The 12,918-nt window shown below is 38.6% G+C and overlaps 1 protein-coding gene across 1 annotated transcript; it reads left to right on the top strand.

The window, feature by feature from the left end:
* LOC107495236 (uncharacterized) lies at positions 1-11,505 on the top strand. Its single transcript, XM_052263132.1, has 5 exons — positions 1-199; positions 443-593; positions 1,129-1,896; positions 2,081-9,661; positions 10,720-11,505. Exons 2-5 carry the CDS (start codon positions 543-545, stop codon positions 11,503-11,505), a joined length of 9,186 nt encoding a protein of 3,061 aa, XP_052119092.1. The 5' UTR covers positions 1-199; positions 443-542.
* The last annotated feature ends 1,413 nt before the right edge of the window (positions 11,506-12,918 follow it).

The raw sequence follows: 12,918 nt of genomic DNA, 5'->3' as shown, positions 1-12,918 counted from the left end.
AAATAACGCTTACGTTTGTGCTTTAGATCTCAGAAGAGAGACGCTACGCTCCCACCACCAGCAACCCTCTCTCACCCCCTTCTCACAAACGCAAACAGAAAGAGAGAAGACGAAGAAGAAAAAAGAACGCACGCACTCCTTTACATTCCAAGGGACGCCCGATACGACGTCGTCTACCTTTGGCCAACCCTTAATCCAGGTCCCTTCTTCTTTGCCTTATTTCATTTCTTTATTATTTTTTTCTTTCTTCTACTATCTAATTTCCAATTTATTGAAACGTTTTCTTTCGAATCAGATTGCTATTCATATTAATTTTGAGAATACAATCATTTAAACAACGAATCTTCAAAATACAACGCGAGTGTTTGAGAATTCCAGGTTCTTAATTGTATGAATATTTTATTTATTTGTTTATTTACTTATTTATTTATTGCGGGAGCAGGATAATAAGGTATAGAAATGGTTTCCAAGGCTTGGGTGCGGTGATTGTTGCTGTTACAGTGGGGAGCAATAACGGAGTGGATCGCAGAGTGGATCGGAGAATGGACAGAAGTAAGAGCCGTACCGATCTACTCGCAGCCGGAAAGAAGAGGGTACAGATTTTTATTTCTAGATTTATTTTGTATATATGCATCATCAAGAATCTCAATTTTTGCTCGGATAAGTTTATATGCTTGTTTAGTTTTGAATAAGATTGAGCTGCATTGCTTGTTTTTATTGTTATTGGGCACTTAGGTTGTTCAAATTGGTGTTGGATGATTGCATAGTTGGAATTAGAAAAGTAGAAAATCATTTTACATTGGGATCTTGCAAAGTAAAAGGGTTTGCTTCGGAGAGTAATGTGCAGAATTGATAAACGTGGATGAGAAAACCAATAGTTTAAGATTTCATAATATACGAGCTCTTTGCATAATGTATCATGGATATGCAGGAATTTAAGTGCCTTGATTTTCTCATTGGCACTTTGGCAGTTACCACCTGCACCTTACTCTGTAAAGTTCACCATTCCCTTTAGATGCCTAAAATCAACATAAGAAAAGTGAATAATAGTACATGACCTTGTGGCATTAATGAATGGAGTTGAGTGGTTGCAGTTTCTTAATTTTATTATTGTGTTTTTATTTCCAGCTTCAACAATTCCGTCAGAAGAAGGACGGTAAAGGTGGTAGTAGCCGTGGGAAATCAAAAAAATCTGATAAAAATCTAATACCTGAGGACGACACTGATGGACAAAGTAGTCCTTCTATGTCAACAACATCATCTCAGGTTACAGATGGAAATGTTGAAACTGACAATGAGTCTAATGCCGTTAGCGCGGAATTATTAGAGTCCCAGTCTTCACCAAACTCATTAACTCTTGACAATCTTGATCCATCTGCTGATTCATCACCACTGGCTATTACAAATACTATAGATGAGGAAACAGAATTGGATTCTGGTAGAAAGTCAGCCCTTGCAGTTCAGGAGGGCCCTGAGGTTGATTCTGAGCTGTCTTCCCAAGATCAAGGGAAACGTGCTCAGTATGTTGGTGCTGATGTGGCTGAGGATGTTTCTTTGCGAACTTCAGACGAACAGAAAGATCTGGAATCGGATAGAAGGCCAGGTGCCGAGGCTCAGGAGGTCGGTAAGGAAGATTCTGAGTTGTCTTTCCACGAACAAGGGAAAAATGCTCAGAATGTTGATGCTGCTGTGGCTGATGATATATCTTTGAAAACTACAGATAGCCTGGGTCCTGAAGGTGGACCAACTTATGATCATGAGTCTGCACCTGCCATTGTTGCAACTGCAGTCGGCGAGACTGTTCCAGTCACAGCAGAGGGTGATAGCAGGGAAGTATCCTTGCTTTTATCTGAAGATACGACCATTACATCCTTGATGCAAACAAGGGAAGATAAGGTAACCAACTTAGGTTTGTGCTCCTTCTCTTTCTCTCTCTTGTGGGCTTTCACTCTCCCTTTTAATACAATGTTATACGTTTACTTTTAGGCAGTAAGGTATTAGTTGCGCAGGCTGGAATATTGATTTGTGTATTTGTTTTATAATTTATATTCTCATTTGTTGCTGGGTAGGGGCAATGCAGGATGCTGATGGTTTGGATACAAAGAAATCTGGTCAAAGCACTGATGTGGAGGAGGCATTTCATAAAACAGAACAACTGGGCAAGTCAGTTGAAGTTGTTTCCTCTCCTAAAGACATTATGCCAGATAAGCATTTGACTTCTAATCAAGGGCAGGGAGATGATATTGCAACTGGTGGTCCTTCTGTGAAAAATCTGGAGGGAGAAATATTATCAGGTTCATCCCATGAAGAAATGCAGCTTCAGCCTATTCAAGAACAGATTGTTGAACAGGTTCATAGTGGACATGGCAGAGGACTTCAGGAGGAGCCTTATCAGCAAAGCACTCCTGTTGGATCTATAGCTCTGGATCCAAATCATGAGTTGTCAATGGGAGATGACGCAGTTAATTTGGCCAGGCCAGTGGATGCCTCTCATAGTTTTGATGCAAAAACAGTTGATTTCATGAAGCTGGCTGGAATTATAAAAGATCTTAATGAAGATGTGCTGGCTGAAATTATAAGGGGGCTTAATGAAGACGAGTTTTACTTTTTGCTCAAGTCAAGAAGGGAAGTTTCCGATGCAGATCCTCTAGCCACTAGTTCAACTCTACCTGATGGTGACTTTTCAGAAGCATTTCAGAGACTTAAAGAAGAATTGTTCCTTTCAACTTTAATGAAAAGTATATCTGACATGCAGTTAGGTGAACACTTGGAGCTACAGCTGCAGGCTGACAATGAACATCCCCAGGTCATTGATGAAGTATCTGAGCTCCGAGCTTCTCATCTCGAAGTTAACGAGAAGAATCAACTCCTTATTGAAGAGCTTTCTAATTGCCGTGCTGAACTGCAAGATGTTTCCCAAAAGTGTGTTGAACTGCAAAACCAATTTAATGATGCCAAGGGTGTGGTTGAAACTCTTTCTGCCAGAGTAGTTGAGCTGCAGATTAGTTGTGAAGTCTCCCAAGAAGATTCATTGAATCTGTCAGCAGATTTGTCCGACTGTAGAAGCTTGATCTCATGCTTACAATCTGAAAAGAAGGGTATGAATGAAAATCTTGAGTTGGTGTCTTCTGAGAAAATCAGACTTCCAAATGAGAAGGAGGTTCATCTAGGTGAAAGTAAGAGGCTGTCAACTGAATTATCCGACTTAAAGAGTTCCATGGGAGTTATAGAAGTTGGAAACGAAGTCTTTGATGATTCTCTTGGTTTTGTTTCGTTGAAGACTTGCTTGAATGAAATGGAGAAAATTTTGGCGAAGCTTGAACAGGCAACTAATGAGTTCCATTTTCAATCAGTCGGCAGGTCTGGTGAACAAGTTTCTCCAGCTGCAGTATCAAAAACACATGAAGATGAACATGAGATGGAGGTAAGGGATTCAAATGAAGTTCATTCGTCATCAGAATCATTTATTATGTTTGCCAAAGAGGAAACTGGAAACATGAGAAAATTGCTTTCAGAGTGGAAGGGGCATGTTCAGAGTGCAGATGCGTTGTTCAAGGGGGAGCGTGATGGTAGGAAAATTGGTGATGCAAAGAACCGTGATCTCAAAGATCAGTTCGAAGAATTGAAACAACATTGTTCAAATTTGGAAGCATCCAATGTTGAACTTACAGTTCAATGTGAAGCTGCAAAACAACTTCTGGGTGACTTTCAAGAAAAGAAATGTCATCTTGAGGAACTCTGTGAAGCTTTAAAACAAGAAGATATCCAACTCAAAGCCAAAAATAACGAACTTTATGAAAAACTTGGGCAGTTTCAGTCAAAAGTTAGTGAATTGTATACTGAAATCTGCGATGTGAAACAAAGTTCAAATGAGATGTCTTCTATTATTGGTGATCAACTGGAAAATTTGCAGAAGGAGTTGACTCAAAGAACTATGGTGCTCGAGCAAGGGTGGAATACTATTATGGATGATATATTTAAATTAGTTAGCAAGCTGAATGAATCAGTTGGGGAAACATCCTCAGCCGTCTCGTTTGATGCTCATGATAACTTGGATATCAATAATCTGTTAGCAGTTTCTGTTAATGCAGCCACTAAAATGATTTTTGATCTTCGGAAGAAACTTGAAGCTACTTGTTTGGAACATGAAACAATCTGCTCATCATTTAAAGAGGTGAATATGAAATGTGAGGATCTGCTTGGACGGAATGAATTGGCCGTTGGTGTATTGCACAAGATATACAATGACCTGTGGAAACTTCTGCTCAGTCATAGTGGATCTATGGGTGAAGAGAAGATAGATGTACAAAGCGAAGCACTGCCTGATCTCCTTAACTATGATAGCTATCAGAATATCATGAGATGTCTTGTGGATATATTGACTGAAAAGCAGGAGCTTGAGTCTGTTAACAATGAGATGAAGTCAGAAGTGGAGGAACTGAAGATTAAGTGTCTTGATCTAGACTCTGTTAGCAAGTTAATTGAAGATCTTGCCGGCGCTCTGAATATAGAGCATTCGCAGATTGAAAGAAATAAAACTCCTCTTTCATGCTTGGATTCATTAGTGTCTAGCCTTCTGCAGAAAACCAGAGATGCTGAAATCCAGTTACACATGACTAAAGAAGGCTATGGATATAGCGAGACTGAATTGGCTGAATTGAAGGACCAAATGCATTATCTAGACACACTGCGTCTTGAGAAAGAAAATGAAATCCTTGTTCTTAAGGAAATCTTACACCAAGCTGAGGAAGCTCTTACTGCTGCTCGTTCTGAATTGCATGAGAAAACAAATGAACTTGAATATTCAGAGCAAAAGGTGTCCTCCGTGCGGGAGAAACTTAGCATTGCAGTTGCCAAGGGAAAAGGCTTGGTTGTCCAGCGGGATGGCCTCAAGCAGTCTCTGGCTGAGACATCTAGTGAACTGGAGAGATGCATGCAGGAGTTGCAATTGAAAGATGCTAGACTTCATGAGGTTGAAACAAAGCTTAAGACCTACGCAGAGGCTGGTGAGCGCATGGAAGCTATGGAATCCGAGCTTTCATATATTCGTAATTCATCTAATTCCTTGAGAGAGTCATTTCTTCTTAAAGATTCAATGCTTCAGAGGATAGAAGAGGTTTTGGAAGAACTAGATCTCCCAGAGCAGTTTCATTCAGGAGATATAATTGAAAAGATTGATTGGTTGGCTAGGTCAGTTGCTAGTAACTCATTGCCTATGAATGATTGGGAGCAGAAGGAATCTGCAGGAGGAGTTTCATACGCTGATGCTGGTTATGTTGCCAGAGAGTCCTTGGAAGATGATGGTCAGCTGCCACCAGATTCAGGGGATGATTCCCGGAAAGATGATAGTCAGCTGCAGTCAGATCCAGGGGATGTACGGCAGCAACAAGAAGAGCTACAAGCCAGTCTTGTCCCACTAGATGGAGATGATCTGAGAAAGAAATTTGAGGAGTTACACAAGAAGTATTTTGGTCTGGCTGAGCAAAATGAAATGTTGGAGCAGTCATTGATGGAAAGAAACAGCATAGTTCAGAGATGGGAAGAGCTTGTAGACAGGATTGATATGCCTTCACATTTACGGTCTGTGGAAATGGAGGATAGAATTGAATGGGTAGGACGAGCACTTGCTGAGGCTAATCATCATGTTGATTCTCTGCAGCTTAAGATTGAAAAATACGAAAGCTATTGTGGATTGCTAAATTCTGATCTTGAAGGGTCTCAAAGGACAGTGTCTGCTCTTCAGACAGACCTTAGATCTCTTACAACTGAGAGAGAGCACCTTTCTGAAAAACTGGAAGTACTGATGTTTGAATGTGAGAAACTATCTATGGAGGTTGGGCAAGCTGAATATCAGAATGAAGTGATGCATAATGAAATATCTAGTTTGAAGGATATACTGGAAAAGAAAGAACTTGAGAATGAAAAGTTGCATAATGAACTAGCTAGTTTGAAGGATATATTGGAAAAGAAAGATTCACTTGAAGAACAAGTATTTGCCATTGATAGCAAGCTCAGAAAACTGCATGACTTACTTGGTGATGCGTTGCCAGAATCTGAAATGGAAAATCTGGTTTCTGGAACCGCAAATATTGATTCCTTGGAAGAACTGCTGAGAAAGCTTATAGAAAATCAAGCTAGTCTTCAATCAAAGAAGGATGCAATTGAAGAACAAATTTTCACCATTGATAGTAAGCTCCAAAAACTGCATGACTTAGTTCGTGATGTCTTGCCAGAATCTGAAACACAAAATCTGGTTTCTGGAAGTGCAAATATTGATTCCTTGGAAGAATTGCTGAGAAGGCTTGTAGAAAATCAAGCAAGTCTTAAATCAAAGAAAGATGCAATTGAAGAACAAATTTTCACCATTGATGGGAAGCTCAGAAAACTGCATGACTTAGTTGGTGATGTGCTGCCAGAATCCGAAACCGAAAATCTTGTTTCCGGAAGTTTAAGTATTGATTCCTTGGAAGCACTGCTGAGAAAGCTTATAGAAAATCAAGCTAGTCTTCAATCAAAGAAGGATGCAATTGAAGAACAAATTTTCATCATTGATGGGAAGCTCAGGAAACTGCATGACTTAGTTGGTGATGCGCTGCCAGAATCCGAAACTGAAAATCTTGTTTCCGGAAGTTTAAATATTGATTCCTTGGAAGAACTGCTGAGAAGGCTTATGGAAAATCAAGCTAGTCTTCAATCAAAGAAGGATGCAATTGAAGAACAAATTTTCATCATTGATGGGAAGCTCAGGACACTGCATGACTTAGTTGGTGATGCGCTGCCAGAATCCGAAACTGAAAATCTTGTTTCCGGAAGTGCAAATATTGATTCCTTGGAAGAACTGCTGAGAAAGCTTATCGAAAATCAAGCAAGTATTCAATCAGAGAAAGGTGCAATTGAAGAACAAATTTTCACCACTGATGGCAAGCTCAGGAAACTGCATGACTTAATTCGTGATGTCTTGCCAGAATCTGAAACACAAAATCTGGTTTCTGGAAGTTCAAATATTGATTCCTTGGAAGAATTGCTGAGAAAGCTTGTAGAAAATCAAGCAAGCCTTCAATCAAAGAAAGATGCAATTGAAGAACAAATTTTCACCGTTGATGGGAAGCTAAAAAAACTGCATGACTTAGTTGGTGATGTACTGCCAGAATCTGAAACTGAAAATCTGGTTTCTGGAAGTGCAAATATTGATTCCTTGGAAGAACTGCTGAGAAAGCTTATAGAAAATCAAGCAAGTTTTCGATCAAAGAAAGATGCAATTGAAGAACAAATTTTCACCATTGATGGTAAGCTCCAAAAACTGCATGACTTAGTTCGTGATGTCTTGCCAGAATCTGAAACACAAAATCTAGTTTCTGGAAGTGCAAATATTGATTCCTTGGAAGAATTGCTAAGAAAGCTTGTAGAAAATCAAGCAAGCCTTCAATCAAAGAAAGATGCAATTGAAGAACAAATTTTCACCATTGATGGGAAGCTCAAAAAACTGCATGACTTAGTTGGTGATGTGCTGCCAGAATCTGAAACTGAAATTCTGGTTTCTGGAAGTGCAAATATTGATTCCTTGGAGGAACTGCTGAGAAAGCTTATAGAAAATCAAGCTAGTCTTCAAACAAAGAAGGATGCAACTGAAGAACAAATTTTCATCATTGATGGGAAGCTCAGAAAACTGCTTGAATTAGTAGGTGATGCGCTGCCAGAATCCGAAACTGAAAATCTTGTTTCCGGAAGTGCAAATATTGATTCCTTGGAAGAACTGCTGAGAAAGCTTGTAGAAAATCAAGCAAGCCTTCAATCAAAGAAAGATGCAATTGAAGAACAAATTTCCACCATTGATGGGAAGCTCAAAAAACTGCATGACTTAGTTGGTGATGTGCTGCCAGAATCTGAAACTGAAAATCTGGTTTCTGGAAGTGCAAATATTGATTCCTTGGAAGAGCTGCTGAGAAAGCTTATAGAAAATCAAGCTAGTCTTCAAGCAAAGAAGGATGCAACTGAAGAACAAATTTTCATCATTGATGGGAAGCTCAGAAAACTGCATGAATTAGTAGGTGATGCGCTACCAGAATCCGAAACTGAAAATCTTGTTTCCGGAAGTGCAAATATTGATTCCTTGGAAGAACTGCTGAGAAAGCTTATAGAAAATCAAGCAAGTATTCAATCCGAGAAAGGTGCAATTGAAGAACAAATTTTCACCACTAATGGCAAGCTCAGGAAACTGCATGACTTAGTTTTTGACGTCTTGCCAGAATATGAAACAGAAAATCTGGTTTCCGGAAGTGCAAATATTGATACCTTGGAAGAATTGCTGAGAAAGCTTGTAGAAAGTCAAGCCAGCCTTCAATCAAAGAAAGATACAATTGAAGAACAAATTTTCACCATTGATGTCAAACTCAGGAAACTGCATGATTTAGTTGGTGATGTGTTGCCAGAATCTGAAACAGAAAATCTGGTTTCCGGAAGTGCAAATATTGATTCCTTGGAAGAACTGCTGAGAAAGCTTATAGAAAACCAAGCAAGTCTTCAATCAAACAAACTGATGCATGTGGTTGAACTTGCTAGTGACAGTTCACAACAAGATGGTGCCACTATTCTGGAGGCAAGAAGTACAGATATGCATGATAAGGAGGAGGCAGATATTGATAGATATAAGAAAGATCTGGAGGAGGCTTTGAGTGAATTGGAGCATGCAAAGGAGGAGAGAGAGAAAACTTTGGAAAAGCAAATGTCTTTATCCATTGAAGTTGAAGCTTTGAGCAAAAGAATTGAGGAGTTGCAATTGCTTCTTAATCAGGAGGAGCAGAAGTCAGCTTCTGTTAGAGAAAAATTAAACGTTGCTGTCAGGAAAGGGAAGTCTTTGGTCCAACACCGAGACAGTCTTAAACAAACAATTGAAGAGATGACTACTGAGATTACGCAGTTGAAATCTGAGATCAGTAATAGGGAAGATACTCTGGCTGAGCATGCTCAGAAGTTAAGTCATTTGTCAACTTACCCAAATAGATTGGAAGCTCTTGAATCTGAGATTATACATCTGAAGAACCACTTGGCAGAATCTGAGCACCACTTGCAGGAGAAAGAATATTCTTTGAACCTGATTTTGAACAAGTTAGGTGAGATTGAGATTGGTGGTGAGGGTTATATAAGTGATCCAATCAAGAAGTTGGAATGCATTGAGAAACTTTGCTCTGATCTGCATGGTACTGTTGCCTCTTTAGAACAAGAATCCAGGAAATCTAAAAGAGCAGCAGAGCTCCTGTTGGCAGAGTTGAATGAGGTTCAGGAAAGAAATGATGCTTTTCAGGAGGAGCTTGCAAAGGCAGATGCTGAGCTTGTGGATCTCAGGAAAGAGAGGGATTCATTTGAGGCTGCCAAACTGGAAGCTCTTTCACATCTTCAAAAGTTGTCAGCCTTGCATGAGGAGGGAAAAAAGAACCATTCTTCCGAGTTGACGGCATTAAAATCTAGCATGAATGAACTCTGCACAGGATTTGGTGAGATACAGCATTTACTGGTTAGTGCGTTCTCCATGGATTTGGAATCTTTTCAGAATCTGGAGGCTGGTCTCAAGTCATGCATAAAAGGAAGCAATGCTACAAATATGTTGGATTCATCTGTTGCCAAAACACATAATGGCATGTCACCTTGGTCATCTATTACTAAGGTATTATTATCATATGGATACTCAAACCAGTCATTAGAAAATATTTTTTTAGCACTTAGTTTTGATTACATTTGATTTTCTAAAGCAACTTCTTTAAATGCTAAAGCAATTAGAAATTTAAATTAGAAAGCAGTTACTGGATGGGTGAAGCTGTGTAGATTTGATTTCTTGTACTTTTTTTTTGTATGTTTTGTTTGTTTTTTTCCCCCCTCTCCCAGGGGTGCTTGCCATTCCATCTAATGCTATTTGAATGGGCCGTTAGGTTCATTTCCATACTTTGATATATGTGTTACCATTCAGATGCAATGTTTTTTTTTTCCTTTTCTTTTTTTCTCTCTCCCCAACTGCATGCTTTTGTCCATAAGCATGCAATACTATGGATATGTTCCTAGCCTCTGTTGTTCTGTGAATGGTTATTTGAAAGAGCTTCTTGGTCTGATATACGATGCATAGGGATATTACAACTTGGCTGCATGTTTGAGATTTCTATTCTCTCTGTTTTTGTTATCTCAAACCATTGTAATGCATTATCATTTAATTGATTTAGATTTTTTCTGAGTTGTGACTTCTCAAACTAGAATAAACTGAGCACTGGTGACAAATTTCAGAGCCAGAAAGATTATTTTGTTCTATCCCAGAAAAGGATAGAAGTTTGTATTCAGTAGACGCTGACTTGCTGCATACATTTTATTGTTAACTTGTAGGCATTACTTTGAATAACTTCTTTATTGCATGTGGTTTTGTTAACCCATTTCCTCAAGATTTCAGAAATTTCTATAACCAGTTAGAAATTCAGGTACAAAAATATTTCCCATTTGAGATCTCAGTCCGTAATGGAGGTAGAGATTTTTATCTTTATTATAATTGTAAATAGAATAGAAATGGATTGATGCAGTTGCAACTTGAAACTCAGTTCTCTTCTCTCTTTATGACTCATTTATATTCCTTGCATATTTCTGGTTTATCTTTTAGTTAATTTTTCTGATAAGGCTTACTTGCAATTCTTGTTATTATTTTGTTGAATTTGTTCTTCCTAATATTGTGACATTTCTCTCCAGAAGAGCTCCTTGTCTTCAGATTCTCGATCTGATTTTGACACAGTTGGAAATTTCCATCTTCTTCGGAGTCAACTGCAAGAGGTATTGGTAGAGATTGGTTCTCTTAAGGAAAGAATAACTATCCACTCAAGTTTGATGCTGGAGCAAGACAAAAATCTGTCTGAACTAATGGCGAGTATTGAAAAAGAAATGACTATCCAAAGAGAGTCGTGTGAAGCCATGAAGCAAAAAGTTACTAATCAAGATGGGGAACTAGTTGCATTACGCGGGAGCATTGACTACCTTTGTGAAGCATGTATCAGCTCAGTCAATGAAATTGAAAATGGAAAAGCTGAACTGGTTGGAAATAAGGTTGAATCAGATCCAGGGATTAACTTGATGCTGACATCATTTGGCGATGGAACATCTGAAGAACGCATCAGAACCCTCGTAGATAGATTGCTGATGGCTGCAAAAAGTGTTGCTACTATAAGAACTGGATTTTCAGATGCTAATCATAATGAAATGAAGGCTACTATAACAAATTTACAGCTAGAGCTTCAGGAGAAGGATGTCCAAAGAGAGAGGATTTGCTCAGAGCTGGTAAAGCAGATCAAGGATGCTGAAGCTTCTGCAAACAGTTACTCTCAAGATCTTCAATCTCTTAAGATTCAAGAGCACAATCTTAAGAAACAGGTGGAAGTAATTGAGGCAGAAAGGAAGATACTGGAAGAGAGAGTAAATGAGCTGCAGGAAAAGCAACGAATTGCAGTATTAAACATGTATTTTATTTATTTTTGGTTATGAATGAGAATTTGCTGACCCCACCTAGTGGGACAAGGCTTCGTTATTGTTGTTGTATGAATGAGAACTTAATATATCTTGGACCTGATGGTTTGTTGTAGAAATCGAATCACTCATGCATGCACTTGATGAGGAAGAGATGCAAATGGAAGAGCTGACAAATAAGATTGTGGAACTTGAGAAGGTTGTTCAGCAGAAGACTCAGGAGATTGAAAGTCTTGACTCCTCTCGTGGTAAGGTTATGAAAAAGCTTGCTGTAACTGTAGGTAAGTTTGATGAGCTTCACCACCTGTCTGCAAGTCTCCTTTCGGAGGTTGAAAGGCTTCAGTCCCAATTGCAAGAAAGAGACAGTGAAATTTCTTTCTTAAGACAAGAGGTTACAAGATGCACGAATGATGTTCTTCTTGCAACACAAATGAGTAACAAGGCAGGTTCAGACGAGATCTTTGAGCTTTTGATGTGGGTTGACACAATGATATCTCAAGAGGGGATGGATGATATACTTCCCGACCTCAAAAGCAATAGTCAAGTTCATGAATACAAAGAAATACTTCAGAAGAAACTGATGTCTGTATTATCGGAATTGGAGAATCTAAAGGCTGTTGCTGAAAATAAGGATGCAATGTTGCAAGAAGAAAAGAGTAAGGTAGAAAAGTTGAACCACAAAGCAGAAACTCTTGAGAAGTCCTTGCATGAGAAAGAAATGCAGTTGAATTTGCTTGAAGGTGTTGAAGAAAATGGGAAGGGAGCTAGCACGAGCTCAGAAATTTTGGAAGTTGAACCAGTGGTAAGGAACTCAGTTATTTATCTACTTGTTCATTGCTAGTCTCTTAACTGAAAATGTGTTTGGAGATTGTTACTATTTACTTAGGTACTTCATTGACATCTCTATACTAGGAATTAAAGAAGCACAACATGAATAAAATTGTAGTTTCCTTGGTTTTCTTGCATCCTTTACTCTGCTGCCAAATGCAACTAGCGCAAGAATCTTATCATAAATTCAGATCAAATAAAAAACCTCTTCAAAGTTGATCTTAAATTAGAATAAAACATGAAATCTGTGTGTTTATCTTGTGATATTGCTTGCTCATTATATTTTTGCAAGCAAATATCTGCTAGCAGTTTTAAAAGTATAGTAGTTATATTCTGTAGAATGTGTTCCTTCTCTCTTCTGGCATCTCACTCTGATAGAAAATGATAAACACACACTTGCATTTCGTTTTTGATATTATGAAATTAACTTTATTTGATGTGGTGATTGGAAACTGGTTATAGTTCTTTTCTGGTTGAAATGCATCCACACAGTTGTCGGTTCAATTTGAATTTGGAGGGGTTGTGTTTGTTTGACCTTTTTATTTTAATTTTTTTCGTGAATAGGTGAACGAGTGGAGAACAACAGGGCCTTTTGTAACACCT

Source organism: Arachis duranensis, chromosome 6, assembly GCF_000817695.3.
Source record: "Arachis duranensis cultivar V14167 chromosome 6, aradu.V14167.gnm2.J7QH, whole genome shotgun sequence".
Lineage (NCBI taxonomy): Eukaryota > Viridiplantae > Streptophyta > Magnoliopsida > Fabales > Fabaceae > Arachis > Arachis duranensis.
Note: the sequence above shows the minus strand (reverse complement) of the source record. Positions and strands in the feature narration are given on the sequence as shown.

Coding starts and splice junctions, on each gene's coding strand:
- LOC107495236 (XM_052263132.1), top strand. CDS start 543: ATGGACAGAAGTAAGAGCCGTACCGATCTACTCGCAGCCGGAAAGAAG. Junction 594..1,128: donor TCGCAGCCGGAAAGAAGAGG/GTACAGATTTTT, acceptor TTTTATTTCCAG/CTTCAACAATTCCGTCAGAA. Junction 1,897..2,080: donor TGCAAACAAGGGAAGATAAG/GTAACCAACTTA, acceptor GGGGCAATGCAG/GATGCTGATGGTTTGGATAC.